Raw genomic sequence first — 11,402 nt, 5'->3', positions numbered from 1 at the left:
CAGCATGTTCGCGGGCCGGGCAAGGTGGGTCCGGGCCGGGCAGGGGGGAGCCGGGGCTGGTCTCGGTGGTGGCACCGGGGCTCCCAGGGCTGGAGCCGGGGAAGGCTCTTGCTCCTGGGGGACAGAGTTTGTCGTTCTGTGGGCTCCAGGCGGGAGCCCGGGGTTGGCACAGGGTGGGTTTGACTTTGCTGGGGTGGGCAGAGCTCCCTCTGTGCAGCCCTGGAGCACAGGTCCTGCCTCCCCTTCACACTTGTGCCGAGTTTTTTTTTCACCCAAGTGAAGCTGCTTCTGGGTCTTATCTGCAGCCTTGAGTTGGGAAGTGGCTCAGTATGAAGCTGAGATCTTTCTGCTCAGCCTGGAGAAGAGAAGGCTCTGGAGAGACCTCACTGCAGCCTTCCAGTATCTGGAGGAGGCCAACGGGAAAGCTGGGGGAAGGACTTTTTTCAAGGGCTTGTAGTCATAGGACAAGGAATAATGGCTTCAGACTGGGAAGAGGGGAGATTTAGATTAGAAATTAGGAGGCTCTTCACTCTGAGGGTGGTGAGACACTGGCACAGGTTGCCCAGGGGAGCTGTGGGTACTCCTTTACTGGAGGTGTTCAAGACAAGGGATTGAGCAGCCTCCTCTAGTGGGATGTGTCCCTGCCTGTGGACCTAGATGATTTTTAAGGTCCCTTCCAACCCAAACCATTCTACTATTCAGCAGCCCTCACCCCTGCAGTTCTGGGGTCTTGCTGTGGCACTAAGAGCAAATGGCTTTGGTGTCACCTCTTTGGTGGCCTGCTTCTGCTAGAAGCACCCTAAACACCTTTTCCAGGCGGGCGTTCTGCTTCAGGCTCGGTGTTAAAGGGCTCTTTGGTTGTTACATGGCTTTTCACCCCCTGTTCCCACCCAGTCCTCTCTTCCTGGACACTTCAGAGATCTGGTGGCAGGACCTGTCATCCCTGGCAGCGGCGGAGGCGTCCTGGGAGGTGGCAGAGATGGCAGCTCTGCGCAAGGCCAAGGACCACGACCTGGACCTGAGCCAGCTGGAAGGGGACAGCACAGAGGAGCTGGCTGTGCCCGACCCAGTGAGAGCCTGCCTGAATGTGGAATCAATTTTCCCTGTTTCTTTAAGGAAATGAGGAATTTTCTACACCTCTCTTCAAGCGCTTCCAAAAAAATTAAGAATAAAAATAATTCTTTGGGCCCCTGGTGGTAAAATCCCTGAGCTGAGAAGCTGGAAATTGAATTGTCACTCTCCCGCTGTTTAGCTTTCACTGCAGGGATGTCTGCCTGGCTGGGTGAGAGGAAATGGCTCCTGTTTGTCACCAGCTTACATCTCCAGTTCCCTCCAGCAGCTCTGGTGCTGCTGGGACACCTCTGCTTTGAAAACAAGCATGGGAAAAGAAACAGTCCCCTGGTTTTTTTTTTTTTCCTCAGTGGAGCTGGGAGTTGAGCTCCCTTTTTGTGGGACAGGCTGTTGTCCCCAGCCAGGGAGGGCACTGTTGGTGGGGTGTGCACCTCCCAGCCCAGGGTGGGGAGCAGTGCTTGGGGTGCCTGCTTCATGTGCTGCTCATACAAGACTTGGTTTGGGTTTCAGGAGCTGGAGGCCATCAAGGCTAGAGTGCGGGAGATGGAGAAGGAGGATGAGAGGCTGAAGGAGTTGCAGCTGGAAGCTGAGAGCCGCCTCTTTTTCATGAGCTCAGAGGCAGGTATGGGCTGTCCTTGGGTGCTGCTGTCCCCTCCCAGGGACACCTCTGGGGCACAGGGTGGCAACAGGGCCCAGAGCAGTGGCTCTGTCTCTCCAGGAAGCTTAGGGCTGGACACGTAAGGTTGGGTGAGGGATGGGCTCCCAGGTGTGGCTTGGGTCATATCCACTCTTACCTCCTGTCTTTGCAGGTCAAGCTGCAGTAAATTAATTTAATTAGATTCAATTAAGTCATTGAGTTTAGCATCAACAGCCCCAGTAGAGCAGTCACTCTGTGGGGTTGATTTGGTGAGGACAGGGAGACAAGAGGCTGAAGGAGGAGGAGGCAGCAGCAGCAGCATGAGGAGGCAGGAGCTGGGATGTGACCAATAGAGCAGTCACTCTGTGGGGTTGATTTTGTGAGGACAGGGAGGCAAGGGGATGAAGGAGGAGGAGGCAGCAGTGTGGGGATTTGGGTATGCTGGGATGTGACCAGGGACCTGAGGAGCTTTGCCCTGTGCTAACTCTGGTGGCCGTGCTGGGAGGAGAGCTGCACAGATACACATCCCTCTGGCTGAGGGCTCCTGTGACTGTCCACCACAACCCCTTGTCTCTGCAGGTCTCTTCCCAAAGACAAATGAGGAGAAGATGGAGGTTGACCAGAGATCCATCTATGTGGGCAACGTAAGTGGGAGACCCTGGAGTAGACCCCACCTTGCTGCCCCTTGCCCAGCTGGACCTATGTCTGAGGTCCCTACCACGGGGGCCCATCCACCTCCCACCAAAGGCTGGCTGGTCCCATCCCAAATGCTTCTCTGCCCAGCTTGGACTGGGAATGTGGCTCAGCATCTGCCTGTGATCCTCAGCCACTTGCAGATAATGTTTCAAGTCTCAGCTCCCCAAAATACCCCACTGGGAGCTGAGGGTCATGCAGTGTTGCTTGTTCCCTCAAAGTGGGGGCAGCTCTCTCTTGGATTTGAGTTTCCAGGCTGAGGCATTCAGCTGGAGGGGTCTCCTGAGCCTCAGGAGATGGTGAAGCTGTGGTGGCAAAGTTGTGAGTGGGTTCAGCTCACAACTGGGGCCTTTGCCTCTCGTGGTGGTGTCTGAATGCAGCCCCACAAGCTGGGAGGGCTGGGGGGTGGTGCTGGAGGGGCTGGGACTGTCTTTGCAGGTGGATTACGGGGGCACGGCCGAAGAGCTGGAGTCTCACTTCAACAGCTGTGGGCAGATCAACCGGGTGACCATCCTCTGCGACAAGTTCTCGGGGCACCCCAAAGGGTCAGTGCTGTGCACAGGGGCTGGTGCTGGGCTCTGAGGGTGCTGCTGGGGGCTCCCCAAGGCTTTGGGAGCAGCGAGGTGTCCCTGGGGCTCTCTGCTCACCCCGTCCTCTTGCAGGTACGCCTACATTGAATTCGAGGAGAAGAGCTCGGTGAAGGCTGCGGTGGAGCTGGATGAGAGCGTGTTCAGAGGCAGAGTCATTAAAGTAAGAGCTGGATGAGGCCCTGAGGGGCTGCGTCCATCCCTCCCAGCCCCACGTGCACAGGCTGAGCCATCTCTTGCCTTCCAGGTGCTGCCCAAGAGGACCAACATGCCGGGCATCAGCAGCACTGACCGCGGGGGCTACCGGGGCCACTTCCAAGCCCGGGGAGGCTACTACAGAGGGCAGCACCCGAGGGTGCGAGGGAGGACGTACAGGTGAGCACACCTACAGGCTGCAGGAAACACCTGGAAGCCTGCTGCTGTCCCTGCAGGGACCTGGGAAGCGGGTATTGCACTCCTAGCCTGACCAGTCCCTGAGCCGTGCCTGGCTTTGGGGCTGCCCTGTCTTTTAGGGGTTCAGCGTAGGCTAGCTGGGGCAGAAGGCTGAATCCCAGCCCTTGGAGGGGTGGGGAAGTGATAGCTGAGCTTTTTGGCAATGCCCTGGTGCTTTAGGATGCTGGTTTTGTTCTTGTTTAGGGGTCGGGCAAGGCTGCTGCCTTGGTATTTTCCATACTAGAGAGGAGTGGACTGCCCTGGCGATGCCCACGGGACTGCGACGAGGAGGTGGGACTGGAGAGATTTAAAAATATGCTGACCCAAGCCAAAAAAGATTAATTTTCAAAATGCCATCTGCCTGGCTGTGAGGATTACTGGTGAGGCAGCAGGGAGGGAGGACTGGATCTGCTCCACCACACATCGGCCAGATCCCTGCAGTGTCCCGGGAGGGGCTCACCTTGGGGGATTGCCTTCGTCAAGAAAAGATTCATTCCAGAGAATTCCCTCTTCTGGGAAGAGAAGAGCTTTCCCAGACCACTGGTTTTATCTTCATCCCATAGAAAAGGGCTGTGCTGGAGGGTTTGGTTTGGCTCCTAGGTGTCCACAAGCCCTCCAGCCCATGGTGAGGGTGGACCTGTCCTGCTCGACCCATGAAGCACCCTCAGGTTTGCCAGATGTTCCTACAAGAGCTGGTTGCTGCTTTCTCTTGCTCCTAAGAAAATCCTAAAGACTTTTCTTCACCAGATCAGTGGAGAAGGTCTTGGGTAGCAGCTCCAGATCTGGCTGCTGGGGAGCTTCTCCTTCAGCCTGGTGGATTTCTGACCTTGCTCTTGGGAAGAGGATGAAGCATAAGTGTGGTTTGGGTCTGTTCTTTGGCTCACTGCTGTTGTTTGACATCTAAGGGAGGGGCAAATCATCTGTTGCTGTTTCTCTGGCAGCCTCTGTATGCCTGGGATGGTTAAACAAAACGTGGGTGTCACAAAACCCTTCCCTCCTTTTATTTCATAAGTCAACAACCCCCTTGTTGTCCCCTCCTGCTTTTATTCCAGAGCCACAGGGATCAAAGGGTGCTGCCAACACATCCTTTTATTATTAGCAGTATCACAAAACCCATCTCTGAGGTTGCAGATCTGGTCTGATCTTCCTCATTCCTCCCATCACCATTCCTGATCCCAGTTTGGGGATGGGCTGAGCCCAGCTGAATTTAGAGGGTCAGGACTGAAGTGCATCAAAAGCTGGGGGCTGGGAAGGGAGCACTGCCTGGCACTTCCCCTCTGATTTTGTGTTTATGAGCTCTGAAACAGCTCGTTTTTAAAGGAAAAACTTTGTGTTTAAAGAGGCAGGCAGTGTCACTGGGGGAAGTTCTGCATTCAAACTGCTTTTATTATGTAATTCTCACACTAATCTTTCAGGATCCTTGGTTTAGGATCCCTCTAACCCAGATGCAACAGATGTGCCTGACTCCTAAAGCAGCTTTTCACAGCTCAGGGGGCATTGCCAGGCTAAAAATCCCACTGATTTTTTTTTTTCCCCTTAAGATCTCCATTTTTTTAAAGCTTGGGGCCTTAACTCTTCATGTTGTGTTGATTTTTGTGCATTTTGCCCAGCGTGGACTCAGCTTCCAGGACTGGCCTTGATCTGAGCTACCTTTAGGCATCGACTATAAAACTGGCTTATTCCTGGGGCTTTCAACTTTATATTTAGTCAGTTCTTGAGACTTTTTTTAACAAAACTGACTTTTTGGGGTGTTTTGGACTCTCTTGTGGAAGAGGAAATGCTGAGCTCCTGCCTCTGCGAGTGAAAAGAGGGAAGATTTTTAGGTGAAAATGTTTTGGACTTGCAGCTGTGCCCTGTTTAGATGGTGGGAGAGGCTCAAACACTTTCATCTCCCATTATCTGACAGCTTGTTGTTGATTAAAGGTGTTTAAGTTGTGCTTGAGAAGGTATTGTAAATGTCACTTATTTTTAAAATAAATGATCCTGCTGTGTGAACTTCATCTGCTGTGAGCCTGCTGAGAGCCAACACTTCACACTGACCTGCTGCTTTCTACCCTTCAGAGCTGTGCAGCTATTCTCTTGTTATTTTTAGCTCTGTTTTATGGATTTTTAACTGATTAGGTGCTCGAAGCACAGACTGCTGCCTGTGGGGCAGGAGGAGGGTGGGGTGGGAAGCACTGAGTAGCTGCTGAACCTGCTGTAGCTGCACAGCCCTTTGGAGGGTGAGCACAAGTGATGATGAAGCTGGGATGCTTTTCTAGCCTAGTTTGCCTTTTTTTTTTCTCCTCTATAAATAACAGGCATCGATTTGGTAGCCTTTAATTAGAGCAGTGGGAAGCTGCTCTGGGAGGAGATGCTAACAGATTAGTTTGGGCTGAGCCAGGCAGCTGGACAATCCTGATGTCTTCATCTCTCCATGTGGATTTGTCCCTGCTGTGCTACCTGTGCTCCCTGCCCTGGGCTGGAGTTGTTGGGAGTGGGGTGATAAGTGAGATATCACAGTCATGTCTCAGTCACCCAAAGATCTTCCCTTGTAGGAACCCCTCTGCTGGCTGCCCAGGCTGAGGGAGTTGGGGTTGTTCAGCCTGGAGAAGGCTCCAGGGAGAGCTTCTTGCAGCCTTCTAGTAACTCCTAGGACTAGATGAGGTAAGCAAGAGGAGATTACAAGAATTTATCATCCCCTTTCTACCCCACTGCTGCCAGCTTGGGTAAGTGCAGGTCAGGCTCACACACTAAGTCAAGCCTTCAAGTTCAGAAGCAGCCTCCCAGTAGCTATTTTGGGGAGGGTTTCTCTCTTCTCAAGAACTATTTTAATGATACAACCACCTTATCTAGTCTTGTTTGGGAGACTGCAGTCAGAAACCTGGAGCTCTGCTAACAGCAGCCTGTGTGAGCTGACCTTGAGACTTCAGGAGTTAACAACCAGTTTATAAAAACCCAGAAAGAGAACAGGGACAGGTTGAGAGGAAGCCACAAAAATTACCTGAGGGGGGAACCCCTCTGCTGGGAGAGAGTTGGGCTGGGGCAGCCTGCAGAGAAGGCTCCTGGGAGACCTTCAAGGGGACTAGAAGAAAGATGGGGACAATGTTTTTAGCAGATCATGCTGCAACAGGACAAGGGGGGATGGTTTGAAACTAAAAGAGGGAGATTTAGACTAGAGAGAAGGGAGAAATTTTTGCTGCTGAGGGTGGTGAAGATTCTTTTTGCTGCTGAGGGTGGTGAAGATTCTGTCCTAGGTTGCCCAGCAAGGTGGTCACTGCCCCATCCCTGGAACCATTCCAGGTGAGGTTGGCTGAGGCTCTGAGCAACCTGCTCTAGCTGGGGCTGTCCCTGCTCCCTGCAGGGGTTGGGTGAGATGACCTTGAAAAGGTCTCTTGGGAAGTGCAGGGCTTGATCAGGTTTGAGGTGATGCTTTCAGACCAGCCCTTTGCTGCCTGCCAGAGCTTTCTCAAGTCCATGAGCAGTGGCTGGGCTTGTGGAGAATCATGGAGTGGATCAGAGACCTGGAGCCTGTAGCTGACCTGCAGAGTTTTCTTGCTGAGATATAACCAAGTAAGTACAGATCTGACTGTTCCCAGCTGAAGAAAAACAGGACAAGGAGCAAAGCACGTTTGAATTCAATGTTTCTTGTGCTGTTCCTGTTGGCATGACCAGACCTGAGCAGCCCAGGGCTGGCACAGAGCAGAAGTGCTGCTGCTGGGCTCCTCCTGCTGTGAGGAACCAGGACTTCTGAGGAGCAGTGTCACTGTGCCTCTCAGCTGACTGAAATCCAGGTTGACCCCAGTAACAACCTCCTGGCTAGCTCCTCTTGGGCAGCTGTGCTGGCTCTAATCCCAGGAATTGCTGGTTTTACCCAAATCCCAATTTCTCCAGCCCCACTGGAGCTGCCCAGAAGCACAGCTGCACACAGCTGGAGGGAACAGGCCTCTGGCCACAGCTGACCTTCCTGAAGGCATAAAGCTCAACAGCAACTTCTGCACTCTGCTGGGGTTTGCTTGAGTAGAAATGGGCACAAACCACGAGGGTGTCAGGTTTATTTTACACAGAATAAATTTCAAGTATCACCCAGACTGCAGACAATATATACATCACTTCTGTACAGGGGGAATGTTCTCAGGGGGCAGAGCTTCAGCACACCTGCATCATCATGGAGTTCACCATGTTATCAAAAGCCCTGGGGAAGGAAATGAGCACAGAAGGTTAGAGGAAGCTGCTAGTTCTGTACAGCAGATACCACACCTGAGGGCTAATGAGGCCTCTCCCTGGTTAACGAGCTGGGAGTTTAATTGAGCTGAGTACATAGAATCATAGGTGCACACACTTGTTTGGGTTGGAAGAGACCTTTCAGATCATGGAGTCCAACCCTTCCCCAGCACTGCCAGGTCCCCACTGCCCTGTGTCCCTCACACCACATCTCCACGGCTTGGAAACCCCTCCAGGGGTGGGGACTCCACCACTGCCCTGGGCAGCCTGGCACAGCCCTGGGCAACCCTCCAGAGAAAGAAATTGTGCCTCAGGGACAACCTCAACCTCCCCTGGGGCAACTTGAGGCTGTCTCCTCTTGTCCTGTTGCTTGTCCCTTGGGAGCAGAGCCCGACCCCCACCTGGCTCCAGGCTCCTGTCAGGAGCTGTGCAGAGCCAGGTCTCCCCTGAGCCTCCTCTGCTCCAGGCTCAACAACCCCAAACATGGGTTTACTTTTAAACTAAAACACGCTCTGCTGAGTAAAGAATGACTTCTAATTAAGCTGGAGGAAGGACAGATCTTATCCTCTCTGTAGACCTGCCTCAGAGCAAACTGTAAAAGAATTTATATAATTGTTTTGGTTAGAAAAGACCTTTAAGCTCACAGAGTCTGCTAGCCCAGCACTGCCAAGTCATTCTTGCTCAGGCAACAGAAACTCCCAACACTATGACAAGTATTAGAAACTCCTGTGAGAGGACAGATGAGAAAGGGGGGCACTGCCCCTGATGTGGGAGGTGTTCTCCATGCTGAGAGGGGGATAAGCCTGTGGCAAGTGCAGTTGTTCACTCTTCAAACTGCTCTACTTACCTACAGTTATTTTGATAGTTTCCTATGAATCAGGCAACGTTTTCTCCCCAGAAATATAATTTCTGAACTAATTTTCAGAACTGATTTTCTGGAGTCAGTGTTTCTAGTATCAGTTTGGAGGCAGGAGGGAGAGTTCAACATAACTTCCCCTGAGACTCTTCAGTTCTCTGGTAGGCAGCAGTGGCCCAAAGACAACACAGCTGCTCTCCAAGGGTCAACCACAGGGGTTATGCTCTTGGTCCTCTTACATCACGTGGACACTCTTAAGATCCAGAAAAACAAAGCTGAGGCCAATCAACCCACTCACCTGGAATGGATCCTGTCTCCAGGGTTATAAAAAGGGTTACACATGATATCCGTGTAGGAATTATGCAGCTTTCGGAACATCTGAAAAGAGATTGAAGTTTAATTAATGTTTTTTTTTTCCTTCTCAACACTTTGGGAATAAGCAGAAGGAGCAAAGGCACCAGTGAGGGAAGAAGGAGCAAAGGCACCAGTGAGGGAAGAAGGAGCAAAGGCACCAGTGAGGGAAGCTGTGGCGGGCCCTGCCGCACTTACGCTGCGGATCTCGTTGTCCCTCAGCGCGGTGTTGGAGGAGTCCACCACCATCACAAACTTCACCTTCGAGTTTGTCACGTAGCCATACCTGGGCACACGTCAAGGCACCTGCTTCTGACGTGCCAGAGCCTGGCAGAGCCACCAAACTGAGGCTGGAGCACGCTCAGGGAACGAGCCGAGGGGAAACGCGACGTTCGGGCTGCGCCCAGCAGGGAACTGGGGCTGGATGAGGTAAGCAAGGGAGCCCAAAACCTGTCATCCCCCTGCTACCCACTCAGGGAAGTGCAGGTCAGGCAGTCAGAAACCTGCAGATCTAACAGCAGCCAGAGTGAGACTTCAGGAGTTAACCACAAGTTTATGAAAACCCAGAAAGGGAACAGGGATCTGCTGGAGAGGGTTGAGAGGAAGCCCCAGCAATGCCCCGAGGGGGGAACCCCTCTGCTGGGAGCCCAGCAGGAGAGAGTTGGGCTGGGGCAGCCACAGAGGAGAAGGCTCCAGCTGGGGAGACCCGCTGGGGGGCTGTCAGGACTACCAGGGGCCTAGAAGAAAGATGGGATGATGTTTTTAGCAGGTCATGTTGCAACAGAACAAGGGGGGATGGTTTGAAACTCAAAGAGGGAGATTTAGACTAGAGAGAAGGGAGAAATTTTTGCTGCTGAGGGTGGTGAAGATTCTGTCCCAGGCTGCCCAGAGAGGTGGTCGCTGCCCCATCCCTGGAACCATCCCAGGTGAGGTTGGATGATGCTCTGAGCAACCTGCTCTAGTTGGGATGTCCCTGCTCCCTGCAGGGGGGTTGGGTGAGATGACCTTGAAAGGTCCCTTCCCACCCAAACTATTCTTGGATTCTGCAAAATCTAATCTGCTGACAAATTCCATCTGGGGGATTCTGAGAAATGCCAAAGTATGTTCAAAAGATGAACTTTTGTGACTTTAAAATATTGGGAACCTGTGGCTGTGGAATGCAAATTTTAGAGAAACCATACCACACCCCTGGGGTTCAGGTGCTTGACCAGAGACACCTTCATCCTCCTACTGCCTTCACTGGTGGTGTTAAAGAGCCTCAGCTTTGTTCTACTCACTGTCAACCACTTTCCATGCATTGGATCAGGCTGCCCAGGGGGGTGGTGGAATCCCCATCCCTGGAGGGGTTCAAAAAACATGTGGATGTAGCATCTGTGGACATGGTTTAGTGGTCATGGGAGTGTTGGGTTGATGGTTGGACTTGATGACCTTAGAGGTCTTTTCCAACCTTAATGATTCTGTGATTTTAGCTAAAAAGGGTTATGCACCCAGTTAATGGAAGGTGAAGTCTGGCTGCACCACACCAGACACTCTTCACACATTCCTCCCCCTCACATAGGCTAAAGGTAAAATTTTCCACCACCTGCTCGGGCCACAAAGCAGCTGCTGAACTGGCCAAGGCACCAAACCTGAACCTCAGCGTGACAAAACTGGTGAGGGCCCAAGTCTGTTTTCTGCTGATGTCTTTAACACAGCACCAATAGAGGTTTCCCACACAGAGCCCCTCACAAAAAGAGCCTAAAAACACATAATAGGGGTTGTAAAAGGCATGAGAAGGATACACCTTGTAGTCTTCAGTGGGGTAGAGGAGCCCGAGGTACAGTTCCCTCTGATCTACAAGGGCTTTGCCCATGGCAGAGATCTTCTCATCCACGACGTCGAGGGAAGTGTGCACGGTGTAGTGGAACTTCAGCTCGTTCTCAGTGGGAACACTCCGGATGTAGAGGGGATAATTCTGAGGGGAGCAAGTGACAGTGGCTGGGAGCAGCCCCTCTGTGCTGCAGGAGTGATGGCTGATGCCACAGCAGTGCTGCCACCCAAAGAACTGCTGCTGCCCCTTGCCCCAGCAGAGCTGTCCCCAGCTCTTTCCCAGGGAAATCCCCCCCAGGACACAGCAGGGCACCCTCATGCTGTCCCTGTGCTTGCTGTCCCAGCCCACCCCTGCCCAGCCCGCTTCCCCCAGGGCTCTGCCCTGCTCCCCTCAGCCCTACCCGGCCCCACAGTCCCAGTCCCACTCCCCTCTTTGAGGGCCCACAGCCTCAGCCCCAGTCCTGCTCCCACACTCCTGCTCAGGGAAGGCAACCTGAGGTCCAGCCCCTCTCCCGTTATCCCACCCAGCCCCACAGCTCCACCTGACCCTCCCGGCCCCACAACCTTAGAGCCAACCCCTCTCCTCTCACCTCTCCTCAGGCCCCACAATCTCACACTCTGCCTCTCTCCCCTGAGCCGCCTTTAGGCCTCACAACACCCCTTCAGGCCCCACAGCCTGAGGCCCAGCCCTTTTCCCTCCCCTTCCTTAGGCCCTACAACCTCCCCTGGTCCCCCCACGGCCCCACCTGACCCTCCCGTTCCC

General features: G+C 53.2%; 2 protein-coding genes across 2 annotated transcripts; one reads left to right on the top strand and one right to left on the bottom strand.

Moving 5' to 3' along the window:
* The first annotated feature begins 4 nt into the window (after nucleotides 1-4).
* PABPN1L (poly(A) binding protein, nuclear 1-like (cytoplasmic)) lies at nucleotides 5-3,664 on the top strand. The gene is made up of 8 exons (XM_008937142.1): nucleotides 5-24; nucleotides 895-1,069; nucleotides 1,582-1,693; nucleotides 2,288-2,352; nucleotides 2,840-2,946; nucleotides 3,064-3,151; nucleotides 3,236-3,363; nucleotides 3,625-3,664. The coding sequence occupies exons 1-8, from the start codon at nucleotides 5-7 to the stop codon at nucleotides 3,662-3,664; spliced, it is 735 nt and encodes a 244-aa protein (XP_008935390.1).
* A 3,779-nt stretch (nucleotides 3,665-7,443) lies between these two features.
* TRAPPC2L (trafficking protein particle complex 2-like) lies at nucleotides 7,444-10,784 on the bottom strand (the record flags this gene model as incomplete). Its single annotated transcript, XM_008937143.1, has 4 exons — nucleotides 7,444-7,594; nucleotides 8,778-8,857; nucleotides 9,029-9,116; nucleotides 10,612-10,784. Coding segments are annotated over 4 exons (387 nt in total), but the record flags the coding sequence as incomplete, so codon positions are not given.
* Between the last annotated feature and the right edge of the window lie 618 nt (nucleotides 10,785-11,402).

The sequence above is a fragment of the Merops nubicus genome, unplaced genomic scaffold, assembly GCF_000691845.1.
Source record: "Merops nubicus isolate BGI_N331 unplaced genomic scaffold, ASM69184v1 scaffold27993, whole genome shotgun sequence".
Taxonomy (NCBI): Eukaryota; Metazoa; Chordata; class Aves; order Coraciiformes; family Meropidae; genus Merops; species Merops nubicus.
The sequence above is the reverse complement of the archived record's forward strand: the minus strand, read 5'-3'. Positions and strand labels throughout refer to the sequence as shown.

Excerpts from the sequence above, each read along its gene's own strand:
- PABPN1L (XM_008937142.1), top strand. The coding sequence starts at position 5 with ATGTTCGCGGGCCGGGCAAG. Across the intron at positions 2,353-2,839 it reads GATCCATCTATGTGGGCAAC|GTGGATTACGGGGGCACGGC; the intron begins GTAAGTGGGAGA and ends CTGTCTTTGCAG. Across the intron at positions 3,364-3,624 it reads GTGCGAGGGAGGACGTACAG|GGGTCGGGCAAGGCTGCTGC; the intron begins GTGAGCACACCT and ends GTTCTTGTTTAG.